Genomic DNA, 15,282 nt, shown 5'->3' with positions numbered 1-15,282 from the left:
GAGTTTTGTTATTTCCCTTTGGGTTTTGGAGAAAAGTTTGAGCATACCAAAGATAAAAATTCTAGGCTCTAAATCAAATAACATAAAACATATTATTTCAAGATGCTATTTTTAAAGACCAAGATTTCACTCATCTCATGACTTTTGACCAGAGGCTTGGCTCAGGATTTGAGTTTGCCTTCCACCACACAGGAGGGTTAGCAGAGAGAGACCACAGGGCAGAGACGGGGACCCTTAAAATTCCCACAGTCTTCTGACAGCCTGTCCTGACAAATGTGCCCCAACTCTCAACATTCCTGTGAGATCTACAGCAAAACTGCTGTAGATTTCCCCCCTTTTTCCATGCCCATGCATGCAGCGACTACAAGAGACAAGACCGTCAGCAGGTCTGAAACCTTGCAGTGACCAACCTGTGCAACACCAGGATGCGACTTCACTTTCCTTTTTTACAAACTCCCAAATGCAGAATTGTAGGATCATGGTTAGAAGGGACCTTAAAGACCATCCCATTCCAAACACCCCTGCCATGGGATGGGACACCTTCCACTAGACCAGCTCGCTCAAAGCCCATCCAGGGCCGGGGCATCCAAGCCTCCCTGTGCAACCTGCTCCAGTGTCTCATCACTCTCACATAAAAGCATTTCTTCCACACACCCAACCTAATTTCCTCCTCTTTCATTTTGCACCCATTTCTCCCCGTCCAAACTGCATCAGGAAACCACCTGAGGCCGGAAATTACCCGGTCACCTGCACGGTGTCCCAGGGACGGCCGGTCCCACCGGGACACGTCGTGGCAGCGGGCACCCACCGCACCTCCTGCGGGACCACCCTCGCCCCTCTCGCAGCCCGGCGCGGGCACACACCGGGCACATGCCCGAGACCCCCGGGGGCCCCTCGGGCACGACGCCCAGGGCCCCCTCAGGCGCCGCGGGACCCCGCGCGGGCGGGCGGCGAGCCGGGCGGTGCCGTTGGGGCGTCCCCGTCCCCGCCGGGGGCCGCCCCGCCGCCGCCCCCCGGCAGCCGTGGGGCCGTGCCCACCGCAGCCCCGGGCGGCGGAAGTGTGTGTAGGGGGCAGTGCAGGAATTTCCTGTGACGTCCCGGCCCGGACTCCATTAGGTGCAGCTGGGCTGAGAGGAGACAAACCCGGCGGGCAGCGAGCGGAGCGGGCCGGGCGCCTGGGGCTGCCGGGCGGGGGCTCAGGGCAGCGGCGGCCGCCATCGCCAGAGGGAGCCCCGAGCGGGCGGCGGCGCTGCCTCCGGGACCCCCGGCGGGCGCAGGGCCCCGCTCCGCGGGCTGCTGCCCTCGGCCAACAGCGGCGGCCCCGGCGGCGGCAGCCCCGGCGGGCTCGGCGTCAACAACGGGGTGCCCGCCGCCGGGGGGCCCGGCCCGGCCGCCGCCGAACTGGGGGGCGGCGGCGGCAGCGGCAGCGCCCTGAAGAAGAAGAAGCGGCTCTCGCAGTCTGACGAGGACGTGATCCGGCTGATCGGGCAGCACCTCCACGGGCTGGGGCTCAAGTAAGTGGCCGCGGTGGGCGAGGGGCAGCGCGGCCGGGGCGGGGGACAGGCTCCTTCCTTCCTTCGTTTCCTCCGGCACCCTGACCGGAGGGTCCCCCCGGGGCCGGGGCAGCCCCGCACATACGCCCCGCCGCCCTCCGCTCCGTCCGCGGGGAGGGTCCGGCGCGGGGTCCCGGTGGAGGATGGGCAGCCCGGAGCGGGGAGGAGGAGGGGAGAGGAAGGGACCCCCGGCGGGGAGCGGGGGTTGGTGGCCAGAACTGCCCCGGTGTCGCAGCCCGGTGGTCTCCGGCGAGGGGAGAGCAGTGCCCGGCTGCGAGGCAGAGCGGTGGGGCAGGCCCGCTGCCGGAAAAATGGAGCCGGAGCTGTGTTTTCCAAGCCCGTGCCGGTGTCTAGCGAAGGGACAGGACAGGAGGTTCCCTTGCCAGGGATGGCAATATGGAAGTCGAGTTGCACACCGATAAGGGTAGATCAATACAAATGTGTTAGTGGGGGAGAAGTTATCTGGTAAACATAATGGAGCCCGCAGCTGGGCGTGGGGGGGCGGCTTTTCGCAGATGAGCTCCAAGATTTGGCTTGTCAGCTCGGAGGAAGCGACACAAAGTAAACTGCCACTTAAAGCAGGCCGATTGGTTTCGCTCTGGAAACCTTTGGCCCTCTAAATTGTGAAGGCCTCTCAAGATTTGTGCTGGGTGCGTGTTTTTGCTAATAATCTTACTTGTAAACAAGAAATGAGAATGTTGGCCCTTCCTTAAAATCAGAATGGAGAAAATAATTTCCCCGTGGAATAGGGGAAGTCTTAAGTGTTTAATCATAGTGCTTTGTGAGTAAAGCTAAAGCTAGCCAGTATGTCATCATTTTGGAAGGAGGGTAGAGAAGTCCTGCGAAGTGCTTATGTAGCCACAAAAGAAGTCTTCAAAACACTGCAGAATGGGTCAGCTATAAAGAACATATTCCATAAAATAAATTGCCTCTGACACAAGAGGCAAGTTTACAGCAGCAGACAACTCGTGACTATTCATAGATGACACCACAGTAAATAAGCTATTTTTAGTATAAAAGGGGGAGGGCTACAGGTTCCTGAGTTTGTTTATTTTTTTTTAAGGAGGCAGTCTTTTAAGAAGTGATGAAGAAGAAAAAATTAGGCCTGTGCCAGATGTTGTAGCTCTCCTTGTTCTTTTAGGGGGGAGGTAGGGAGGGGGCAGGGGATGGCAGCCAGTAGCTGACAGCTTTCTAGACTGTATCTCCCTTCATGAAGTTTATCTTCTGTGCAGGGCTGGCTGTTTGTGGTGGCTGGTAAGTCACATACTTTATGGTACTTCAGCAAAGCTTTCAAGCTCCTTGACAACTTGCTTTAGGTAGAGGTAGCTTTTTACATGTCTCAGGCAACTGAGATCACCTTCTTGAACAAGCATCTGAATCTGGTCATCGTATTCTTGTTTTATTAAAGTTACTTTAAAGTGTGGTAAACTGTTGTCATAGCAGGCGGTGTATTTGTGAGGGTGAAACTGGTCGGGTTTTTTTACACTGTATCTCTCCTGCAGCCAGACTGTTGATCTCCTCATGCAAGAGTCAGGATGTCGTTTAGAACATCCTTCAGCTACCAAATTCCGCAATCATGTCATGGAAGGAGAATGGGATAAGGTAACGTAGGGCTTATAGGACTGTATTAACCACTGTTGAAATTATAGTATCTGTGAGAGAATTCAAAATTCACCCTCCTTATATACTTTTTTTTCTCTTATGCCGATTTCTGCAGGCTGAGAACGACCTGAATGAACTTAAGGCCTTAGTGCATTCTCCGCATGCAATTGTGGTAAGAGGCACACTTGAACTCTTTCAGAGCTGTGTAGTTGGACTAATTGTAGTGGTGTAATCTTTCACTATGGAGTTGGTTGTCCATAGTTCTTGTTTTCTCTTTTTTGTTTACTTTTAAGCTGCTTGCATGCTATCTCAAACGTCATACTAATCGGAACTTTTTTTTATTCTGTTGTAGAATGTGAGATAGGCAGCCCAAAAGTATTGAGGCTAAGATTTGGTGTACTGAATTTTAAAACTCTATTAAACGTACCTAACTGATAAAATATAAACCCTGTCACAGTCCTAAAATAGGTCAGTTTCTGTAGAAACTGCCTATGTTGAATACTAATTTCAACCTTGAAATACTTCTCACAGTCTCTGTGTTTATAGGAGTTAGGTGTTCTTGAGGGAAGAGAAGTTTAGAAATAAAATGCACTAATAATAATGTGGAGTTGGCATTGTAATAGTACATTACAAGAATATAGAGGCTGCTATAGACCATGAACAATACTGTTGCTTTTCCAGATGGCTTTTAAAGAGCAAATGCATTTGTATTGCTGTTTGGGATTTTATTTAGAGCTTTTTCTCTTTGGGTGGCTTTTTTTTTTTTAAAAAGATAAACCTAGAAATAGAAGGTTGGTGGATCCTGTGACTTGACACCACAATACATGTTGTTATGATTTCAGTTGCTTTGAGTAAAGTGTTTCTTGTTTTGATTTTTCTATCTCAAGATATAAATCATCACTTGGCTCTTCAAAGAGCTTGTTCTCTTGTGTTTGAACGTTTATTTTAATGAGATGAAGTTACAACAGCTATGGTCACTTAGGAAGCAAACAGTATCAAGGCTTTTTGAAGTGTCTGTGACTGTAAACAATGAGGAATCAGCTGATGGCTGCTTAGTTCCACTTCTAGCTGATTCATTTGTTGTCAAGACAATTTCCTGTCCGGTGGGGGAGGGAGAGAAAGAGAGAACAGGAAATGAAGTAGGAAAAACAGATGTTTAACAAAACATCAGAGGGTACTTGACAGACGTTTACATTTGGTTCTATTACTTTGGTCAAAGCTTAGCACCTCTTAATTAGACCGGCCAGTAGCTCACTTTCTCTTTTGTCAAAGACCTGAAGGAGTTGAGAATATTGCATGCACTTTTCAACAGTTTGTGCAGCCTGAAAGTATGGAACTGCTATATTGGAATATGAATGGTCATTTGAAACAAATTCTCATGGGTTCTGAAGTTATAATGTTTGTCTGTAGTATTCAAATGTTTTGCATGTTAGTGAGTCAAGAGATTTAATTGAGTTATCAACATTGTACTCTTTGGAGATGTCAAGTTGAGAAAAAATAATGTTCTTCTGTTGTTCTGAAGGGCTCCAAGAGCATTCTCTAATATTGCTATCTTAAGTGATTCCGTAAAGCTTGGTGCAGTAAACACATTGGTTTAGACTGAACTTTACCTGAACCAATATTAACTGTTCTCTTTTTAAAGTTGGTCTTCTTTATAGTAACTTGATATAATTTAAAACAGATAACAGTTTTGAATATCTTACATGTGCAAGACAGCATTATTTGCAAGGATAAGTTGAGCTTGTGTGCGTGGAGTCTCCTCCTCCCTCCTTGTCCAGCTTTTGTGCACATGGTTGAGGTTCTGGGTGGGTATTAGTGCTGGGAAGTTAGAGAGAGATCATTACAGGTAAGGAGGGATGCTTTATGCTCTGTCGGTATTCCCCACTGCAGTAAAGTCAGAGCTAATGATGGTGATAAATGTCTTGATCAGGAAAAGTCCAAACAACGTGCTGCTGCAGGTAGCTCTTTAAAAATAGAAAATTGGATTTTGAGTTTCCTGACTTGTGACTCACACTTTGTGACTAGATGTTTTAAAAATGTGTGCATACAAGAAGAATGGGTACCTAAAAATTTAGATGACACAGGGAGTATTTAACTAAGTAGGGTGTGTGTTTTGTGGTTTGTTTTTGGTTTGTGGTTTGGGTGGGTTTGTGTTTTTTTTTTTTCTTACAGTTAATATGACCTGGACAAAATAACCAGGATACACAGTTGCTTTTGAAATGTCTGGTCAGTGAAGGGAGATGCATATGTATTAAAAAAATCCTACTTATGTTTAATTTCCTGATTTCTGCAAAGTACTTTAAGTTCTACAGGTGAAAACACTAAATATGAAGTGGCTGCTGTCAATTTTTAAGGCTTTGATGCAGTGTGTTGTTATGGGGGGAAGGAGGGTGTGGCAGCACACAGGACAGTTTGCTATTTCTATTTCTGTTAACACAACTGAGTGCTGTACAGTATGTGATTAGTCATGTTTACTTGTCCAGCATATAAGATACAGCTGTCTTAGAAAATCTGTAGGAAAACTTTATAATTGAATCAAGCATGATGTTTTTACTTCAGTAACAGTTAGAAAACACCAACTTCAAGCCAGCCTGAGGTTTTGCTTACTTTGGGGCTACTCAGGCATGTGATGGCATCTGTCTGTCTTGGGTACTTAATTGCACCTAGGAAGGAACTTTGGGATTATTCCTCTACAGTCATCCAGAAAATACCTTCAGATTGTTCTCTTTACTTATTCCAGAGGTATACAGCCTGCAGCAGGCAATACAATCTAAAAAGTGAGTTAAATATTATCATTTGAGTAAAGTGCTCCACCTGCCTGCATGGTGTCCCTCTTGCTACCAGCATTAAGGGCAGTTCCCTACTGGAGTTAATTACTCCCTGTGTAGTAGGACTTGGTATGGTTGAAGCCTCATTAAATTCCTTGTGGAATTCTGTAGAGCACAATGTTTTCTGCCCTTTACATATCAGGGCATTTAAGTTTTGTATTTTTTAAACTGCTTTCCATCAGTGTTTTACAAAACTGTCATGGTAAAAGACTACAGGATAGAGAAAACTGAGGTCTTACTTCTGCAGGCTGTAAGTAGATAGCTGCTGTCTTGAGTTTGTTTTGAAAATCTGCTGATAATTTCACCATGTATTTTAGTCACCTGTTTCATTTCAAAGAGCAGTTGTTTCAGCAATGTTTACTTATTTTGGACTCCTAGTACATTAATAAAACTGTTGTGGAGCTTGTTAAGATACATAGGTTGAAAATAACTCCAAAATCTAGACATAAACTTAGTTTATTTTGCATTTTGTTCATTAAACTTCTGAAGATTCACTGCTGGTTACAGTTACTGATCAGAATGGCCCAATTTCTTGCCTGTGGCAGTATGTTTGTCCTGTTCCTTTCACAGCTTTGTTTGCTGAGTTTTTCACCTTTGGGTAGGTAGTGATGCTGAGTTATGGTACATGCCAGACTTCCTTGAATTTAGGATTCTGGAAGGGGCTTTCCTGCTAACAGTTAGGACAAGGGAGGAGTACAGTACTAAGCATTTGTGTTAGTAATCCAAGGCTGTAGTTTGAAGGAAGAAAGATGCTAATAGTGCATACATTGAAACAAACAAAACCTTGTAAATCTGTTAACTCTGAGTTTTGCCCCAGGGTAACCAGAGTTCAATTTACACTTAAATAATAGTTTGTAGAAACAACAAAGTAATGCACTTTACCCTCATCCTTTCTGTAGAGGTGAAAGACAGGATGAGATAGTAATAAATGAACAAGCCAGAAGAGCCAGACTGCAGTGCTGACACTTGGATTGGACTTTTCCAGGGGTCCATCAGGGTGAGGAATCTTGGCTATAAGCTAAGCAATGGTGGTGTCTGAATTTTGAGTTGTTCAGCAGTCATGGGTGTAATGATGTTGAATTTCCTTTGCAAACACTGAGATGATAACAAATCCCAGGCACTTGTGTTACTTTGGTATGTTTTTCGTTATGATCATTTTGATTTCCCTTCTTTGTAAGGCAGCTAAAAAACATGGAGAAAGAATAAGCTACTTAATCAGTGGAGTTTGTGCTTTGGCTTTACAGTTGTCAGTATTTTAAACAGTTCTCATTCCTTCTAGAAGAGCTTGTTTGGGCTCTAAAAGAGATGATGTACCCAAAATGGTCTTGGATTTTGTAGAAGGTGGTGTTGGAAGAAGTTAGAAGTACTATTAGGAGGGTGTAAAGGAGTTGAGAGAAATTTAATTGCCAGCAAAGTCACTAATTGTACAAAAATAAGAAGTAGGAGACAGTGAGTGTCCCAATGTTAAAAAATGACCTGCAGTGTAATATTACTGGAGTGTGACTCTTGCCTTAAGGAAATTCATGCCATTGTTTGAGTATGCTGTAGGGCAAGTTTTGGAGCAGTTATCAAAATAGCTTAGCAATTCATTTAATTTCCTCATCAAGACTTTAGTCCCTGCCCTCTGCTGTCGATAAGTTACTATTTCAAGTTGCTTATCTCTTATTCTAATTCTCCATTACGGGAACACTTGATTGCTGCATGAAATGTATAATACTTTGTTTTTCTGGGGGCCTTTGTGTTCCTAATATGCCTAAGTCACACATGGCATTGATGGCCTCTTTTTTTTTTTTTTTAAGCCATACTTTCTAGCCTAGAACTGAAATTACACCTCTTTGGCAACAGCATTCTGAGTGGTAATATTCCTGTAATGCTTTCATGGAATTGCTGGGACTGATGTTATAAAACCCATATTATAGGGTTTTTCTGCTCTTTTTACTTTTTCCTCTAACAAAATGAAATTCATGTTCCAAGTCCTGAAAGTAAGGAGGGTGAAAAGGTAGGTTATCACATTTAATGGAAATATGATATAAATTAAGTATTCTACACAATGGATGGAGAAGGAAGGTGGGGAGGGATTACAGTTTTTATTACAGATAAATATCAGTCTATTTTTGATCTGGTGGCAGTCATCAGTGTGAGGTGACCAAAAGCAGTGAAATATAGTATGTGTCTGCTACCTGGGCATTTCCATGTATTCTGGAGAGCATGTGCACAGCTGGTGGAGGAAGTTCTTATCCCTCCTGCTGCTGGTATATAAGCAAACAGCGTGGGGTCTGCTGGCCTGCTGCATGGAGCCAACCACTGGGCTTGTAAATAATTGGGATATCTTTCATTTGGTTTTTCGCATGTCAGAACATCGAAAAAAGTTGTCTCACCTGGAAGAACTGTACAGTAATGGTCTAATAATTCCAAATTCAAATAAACTAAAGAGCTGGATTGGGAGTGCAATACAGGTTTGCCTGTCAGATACAGGACAGCAGAGCACTACAGACAAGTTTGAACATAAATCATCTTTAGTGTGTCATGTTTTATGCTTCGCAGAGCTGTGTGGTAAGTTAATAGCACTGTATGTGGAAGCTTTATTCTTTTGAAGAACTGAGTGTCTCTGGAAATGAAAATGCTTTATGTTTTAACTTTGAATTTAACATCTAGTGAGCCTTAAACTTTTATGTGAGCTTTAATAGGACAGGAACATCTTAAACTTCCCAATTATCCCTCTACTTAAGGAGGCTGGCAGTGTGTTTGAAACTAAGTAAACATTGACCAAATATGAGCATGAAAATAGTGAGGTGCCTGAGGTCTGATGAAAGCAAAGGAAACTGGTAATTGAACTGGTGGTGTATTCACTGGGAAAGCAAATGTAGTTTGCTACACTTTATCTCCAGTCTGTGTCTTCCCAGTTTGTCTAAGCATCAACATTTTCCTCATTTTTCTCTTCGAATTGAACTGGTGGTGTATTCACTGGGAAAGCAAATGTAGTTTGCTACACTTTATATCCAGTCTGTGTCTTCCCAGTTTGTCTAAGCATTTTCCTCATTTTTCTTCAACCTGGTGAGTTTTGTGGACTAAACCTGTCATTTCTGGTAGCAGTAAAGAATGTGTACAAACACAAGATACTTGATTTCATCCAGAAACAACCAAACTGTGTTTGTGCTAAATTACTATTAAAAATTTTAGTATAGTAACTTAATGCCTAATTTTAAATTTTTTTTTACCCACAGATATTTGTTAGAATAGCAGGCTTGATTGTTTTCTTTAAAAAAAAATAATCAAAAACTGTAAAAATGAAAGGAACACTATGAAATAACAGCACTTAATTCAGAGTGTTGAAGTGACTTCTAAATATAGGAAACTGGTTTTTTTTCTGTAATCCTGGAAACAACACCCAAGGAAAACAAGTGAACATGGCACTACAAAAAAACCCCAAAACCTCAGGCAGTGTCAGTTTGTTGCTGTTATATGTTATGCAGCTATGCAAACAATCCATGTCAACACCTATGTAAGCAGTGTGAGAACTTGATGAGTTTTCCTGTTGTGTTCTGTGCTGTCACGCAGTCTTAAATATGTGAATAGCTGATTTGGGGCCCTTTTCTTGATAGAACGTTTCACTGGAAAACCTGAGTAATGCAGGGTTTGAAGGGTGATGACTAAAGAGAGAGCAGGTGAAAGTGGGAACAATTGCAGGGGAGATCTGAGGAATGAGATAGCAACTACTTGGAGCCCCATCAGGCAGGGAAGAAATTCATGGGTAGCTTAATTGCTGCAATGTTGTTGAAAAGCCAACAAAAGAAATTGAGTAATGAAACATTACTTAGAGCTGTCTTTCTGAAGGGCATAGTAGAATGGTTTCTACTGTTCTGTTTAGGCTCAAACGTTTTCTGAAACTTCAGTCAACCTTTTTCCCCTGACTGCTGCTTTCTGTCATGTCAGAGGATGAAGTTTTTGCTGCTGCAGCAGAAGTACCTGGAATACCTGGAGGATGGCAAGGTCCTGGAGGCACTTCAGGTTCTACGCTGTGAACTGACGCCTCTGAAATACAATACAGAACGCATTCATGTCCTCAGTGGGTAAGTGTTTGGACTTTGAGAGCTCTTGCAGAGAAGTTTTTTAAGGAATTCTGTAGCTTTTGATAGCTGATGTTGTGAAGACTCAAGCTGTATTAAAGCTACTGTCCTGGTGGATAATAAGCTGTACTGAGATGTGATAAAATGCTGAGTAAAGAATGCTGTTCAGTAGACAGTATTTTGTTTCAGATGCTTGAAAACAACCTGATGATGGATTTACTTTAATACTACGAGAACCCAAATTAATATTTATGTACATATGTATGGTTATCTGACCTTGAGAATTATTAGCCAGTTACCCTACAATTTAGTTGAGTGTAATCTGATTTGTTCTTAGATGAAAATAAGACATTTCTACCATCCTAAAATTGCTTGTGTTTTGTTTTCTTTTTGTATGGCCAGTTTGCAGACATTTGTTCAGAAGATGTTTGTTTGTGTGAAATAGTTCCCTGCCTTTTTCACTGTTGGTCTCAAGCTTAACTTACCTGTTCCCAGTTCATTAAAAATGTTATGATCTGTATCATATCATGCTTAGAAGTGAAAAGAATGATTCCAAAAAGACTTGGTCTGTTGGTGTATGTGCCCTTTTGAAACAGGTACCTGATGTGTAGCCATGCAGAAGACTTGCGTGCAAAAGCAGAGTGGGAAGGGAAAGGAACAGCTTCCAGATCTAAACTTTTGGACAAACTCCAGAGTAAGATTTTTAGATGTTTAGAATTGCTTCTCATCTCTGTTAAATCCAGTATAACTTCACATCCCGAGGAACTGACTGTGTTTGCTGGTTGGTTGGTTTTTTGTATTTCTTGGTTCATGGGGATACCTTTAGGTGCCTTTACCCTTTGGTCTTCTGTACTTAACCTTTTGCTGTCTCTGATAAACTGTTGGTAATAAATACTGTTACTTCTTAGCTCTGCTGCATGCAGTAGTGATATAACTTGGTGATTAAATGTGTGGTTTAGGGAGGTGTGTGTGTTATAAATTCCAGCCACAGAGACTGGTGGAAGCCACATGTGGCCTATAACCAGTAGAGATACTGGTGCTGGTTGATAGTGGTTTCATACTTTGCTCTGAATTATGGTTTCTCCTCTTTCTTATGGCTGTTGTAATACTCTGGACCAAAGTTATGAAATCCATCGTATTCTTTATTTTCATAGTGCTGATAGAGAATTCCTTAAAGGAACCCAGCTGATGGTGTTGTTATGCAGCATTATAGATTTTGTAAAATACTGAGTTTTGAGTTAGCTTGTTAAAATGGTGCTTGTTGGCCAGGACAATGCACTCTACAACAACAAATATCTTACATACAGCTCTGCTTCCCAGAAGTTCATGCTTTAATTCCAGCTGTATAGCTGTACATTCAAATTCAACAAGCTGTGTGCTATTATTTACTGAGCTCTCTTCCAAAACCATTCAAATCAAAGTATGCTCTTACTTGTGACTTGCTTTTGATAAGCCTTTTTTCCTTCATTTATTTTTCTCTTCCTAACTCCTCTGAAGCCTACCTGCCCCCATCAGTGATGCTTCCTCCAAGGCGTTTACAGAACCTGCTGCGCCAGGCTGTGGAACTCCAACGGGACCGGTGCCTATATCACAACACCAAACTAGACAGCAACCTAGATTCTGTCTCGCTGCTAATAGATCACGTTTGTAGTAGGTAAGAAACATTCCTGACTTCTGAAATGGGCAATCTTTTCTTGGTCTTTTAAAATAACCTGCTTGTCAGAAACGTGAAGACTGTTCTGAGCTGGTTTAACAGGATTTTACTGGGAAAAAGCAGTTCTCGCTAAACGAGCAGTGGGAAGTAAAGAAGGTGTGTACATGAGATTTTGGTAGCTGGATGTGGGGTAATGGGATCAGACTGAAGCTTAAAAATTTTAATCAGATTGGTGTAAAAAGAAGATACTGCTATGCCAATCCATAGCCACTTGTTTCTAGTAATTTTGGGCAGCCAGTCTGTCTGTTCATCAACACAGGATTCCTGTGTTTTTTCACTGGAGATTGAGTGGTGTGTTGCTTACCCAGACTGTCTTTAAGGGTACTGGAATGTAGAAAGCCTGCTGAAGCATGCTCCTATGAACTCAACTTCCAGCTGTAACTTTAAGAGTGGACACAGGTGCTTTTAGACACAAAGGTTAAGACAGAGGAGAAATGTACAGTAGATTTTTCTGAGTTACATAGTATATAACATGAGCAATAAAAGGGACTATTTTCTCAGATTTGTAGTAAGAATTGTCTCTTATACCTTTGTATTGGCTCTTTAGACTGTCTGGATAACTTTTTTTTTTTTGGTGACAAAATGGAGGCTGCTTCTGAACCTTCAAAATGCAATACTCTTAATAGACATGAAACAGGAAGATGTTTGTTTTTAACAAATGGCTGACTTGAGCAGTTTTTCCTCATCCAGCAAAACTTGGCTAAGGACCTAAAACTCAGTGTAGCTTTTATGGAAAACTGCTGTGCTGTGCATGGTGGATTAAGGGAATAAGGGCTGTATGGGATATCCTTATATATTTGTCCCTGTAACAGGCTAACACTTGGGCTTTCAGGGGAATTATTTTCAGTTAAGGTTGGCTCATCTGAGGAAGTTAATTAAGAACTGATAGACTTGCTTATAGAAATTTTCTGAACTCAGCTGCTTTGACTTGCATTCTTGGGTTACTTGGAATCAGTTTTTAAAGATGCAGACTTCCATAGTACTTCACTGTAGCCATCCTAAGGTTTGAAAATTGCTGTCTTTGGCACTTTATATATTTGAGTAGTCTTCTAGCTTACAATTTTGCTGCATTGCATTGTTACAGCAGTTGTATATGTGTGTGCAGACATTTGAATGCTGCCCATTTTAAGAGCTATTGGAAGTGGTCTGGTACTGGTATTGTGGCTTCCCTCCTTCAGAAGTGAGTCTTAAAATCAGACTGCCTAGAAGAGATTTAACCTTTAAGCAAGGCCGTGAGTAATATTGGCCGTTGTGCAACAGGTTTGATATTACTAATCAAATCCCAAGGAGCATTCCAGATCACTGTGAAGAGCTTGATTTACTCAAGCCAGGCTACAGAGAGCCAGACTGAATTTCCCCCACCTGAATCTAACTCAGGTTTATTGCATATAGTATCTTTTCTATTTGCTGACATAAAAGTGTGGCCATAGTTTGGGTTTTTGTTTTGTTGGTTCCTTTTTTTTTTTGGCTAAAGTGGTACTTCCTAAACTTGCATATTTGCTGTGTATATACATGCCTAGATACTCATGGCTACTGTAGTTAAAAAAACCCCAACCAAACAAGGACCCAAAAATCCACTTGGAAAGAGAGGCTTCCATTCTGTCCTCATCCTATTGTAGCTGCCTCTTGCAGGGATCTGGCTCCAGTTTGTGGTGTGCTGTGCATGCTGCCATGCTTGGGCACAGTGAGGTGAGTTGGACAGTGGAAGTCAAATTTTGATGAAGGTGACAGAAGTAACAGTAGTCTAAAAGCTTGGACAGTTGAAGTCCTATGCTACTTAACTGATGGAACACGGATAAGTTTCCCCTTTTTAGTTGGAGCTAATCCCTTTTGGACTTCCGGTGATATTTCAGTTAAGCATGCTTGAATTGCACTAACAGGCAAAATGATTTTTAACTACAAAACTTTTTTTGTAAGAGTAGGAGATATGAATGAGGCACCACTGGGAGTGCAAGTGAAGAATTTCATGTTGTTGTGCCAGAGGTTTTGATAGTAGGCAATTGATGCTCTTGTGGATGATGATTTTTGATTTTGAGAACCTTCAGCCTAGTTGGGTGTGTTGGGATTTTTGTTTATTTGCTTTTTTTTTTGTGTTCTTTGTTGAGGAATAAATCTTTCATTGTATGTACAGGGAATAAAAAGGTAGCTATTTAATGTTTTATTCTATAATTTTGAACTTGTGAAAATGCAACAACAGTAAACTTTATTAGATCCTTTATTTCAGTAAGTGAATGACATAATTCAGGTGTTTTGTGCTGAACAGAACAATTTGTAATGAAATGCTTCAAAAAAGATGAAGGAAAACCTTTGAGCTTCAGTAATATCTAATTACCAAAACCAGAAGCTGTTAAGACAACTGGTTCTGGTTTCTTGTTTCAAGACTGCAGCTATTTCCTTCCGCAGCCAGGTTATTGAATGTGCCTTTGCTGTCTGTGAAATCAAACTTGCTGAGTTCTGTTTCACTAGTTAAGTGGACTTTTTGTGGGAGCACTTAGATCCAGCTGGGTTGTGAGCAGCATAATGTACTTCAGTACTGGGATGTGTCTGCAGCAGCCCTAATAACTGTGTGTTGCCCCTTTTAGGAACTGAAGGTATCTTACTATGAAAACAGTGGGCTCCAGCATTATCCTGCTTGCTTTTCATGTCTGCAAAACCTTGGCTGCTTTTCTTAAGCTTTAAGATGGAAGAGCTGTTGTTCCATAGAGTATTATTTTGAAATGAAATGTGCTGAAAAGACTTTCCTGGGACGCAGTGTGCCCCTTGTACTTAGTGTGAATTCTGGATGCAGCCTCACCTCCTAGGGCAAGTTGCTGCTCAGAGCAAAAAACATTAATTTATGTTAGTATGGCTAAATAATAATGGAACACTGCTCCTGTAGGTGCACATCTCTGTCTAAGGGCTTGGCTGCTTCCCTCTAGACTTCAAGGGAAACAAAGTCTTTTTTCATGGGTGGGGCTTTTTTTACCTTGGGGTTCAGTGTCCTTCCAGGGGCAGCCAGGCAGTTCTTGGTCAGCTGAGAGCAGGGGCAGAACACACTTGTGTTTCTCTATAAACAAGTATAGACATCCAAGGAAGCCACATATATATATGTACATTTTATCCTTCTCTACCATAAGACTGGAAATGAGACTGTATAGTTGTTCAGTGCTGCTTGATAGTCTTGAAGCACAGACTAGGAAACCTCTTCTAATAAAAGAAAATGCACTGAGAGGGTACAGGCACTGTGTGAAGCAGAACTTTTTCTAGCTTCAGGGAAAAAGTAGTTTTTGAGGTGTCTGTCAGCCTGGCTGCTACCAAACTGTATTTGTAAACATTAATGTGAAAGAAGTAAGTTTTCTGCTTAAATTAATTGGGGGGGGGTGGTGGGTTGGTGGGTGGATTGTGATGTGTTTTTGTTGTTTTTTGACTGGGTTTTTTTGGGCCAGTTTATCTGCCTTGATGAATACAATTGTACATTCAAGGGCACCATCATTCCCTTAGCATCACTGTGTCCCATCAGTTGTGTTGCACTGGGTGCA

General features: G+C 42.3%; 1 protein-coding gene across 3 annotated transcripts in view; it reads left to right on the top strand.

Moving 5' to 3' along the window:
• Positions 1-1,273: 1,273 nt before the first annotated feature.
• Positions 1,274-15,282, top strand: part of WDR26 (WD repeat domain 26) — a 31,141-nt gene continuing 17,132 nt past the window's right edge. The window contains exons 1-6 of one of the 3 annotated variants that reach the window (XM_041473920.1): positions 1,274-1,514; positions 3,056-3,155; positions 3,271-3,327; positions 9,917-10,053; positions 10,647-10,744; positions 11,548-11,704. In XM_041473920.1, the coding sequence (XP_041329854.1) occupies positions 3,075-3,155; positions 3,271-3,327; positions 9,917-10,053; positions 10,647-10,744; positions 11,548-11,704 (530 nt within the window). In that variant the 5' untranslated portion in view covers positions 1,274-1,514; positions 3,056-3,074. Of the gene's footprint in view, positions 1,515-3,055; positions 3,156-3,270; positions 3,328-9,851; positions 10,054-10,646; positions 10,745-11,547; positions 11,705-15,282 lie in introns of those variants that run through there. The other 2 variants (XM_041473918.1, XM_041473919.1) reach the window with 2 other exon arrangements.

The sequence above is a fragment of the Pyrgilauda ruficollis genome, unplaced genomic scaffold (assembly GCF_017590135.1).
Source record: "Pyrgilauda ruficollis isolate IOZ18807 unplaced genomic scaffold, ASM1759013v1 scaffold31, whole genome shotgun sequence".
In the NCBI taxonomy this organism is placed as follows: Eukaryota; Metazoa; Chordata; class Aves; order Passeriformes; family Passeridae; genus Pyrgilauda; species Pyrgilauda ruficollis.
This window is presented reverse-complemented; position numbering and strand designations above follow the sequence as displayed.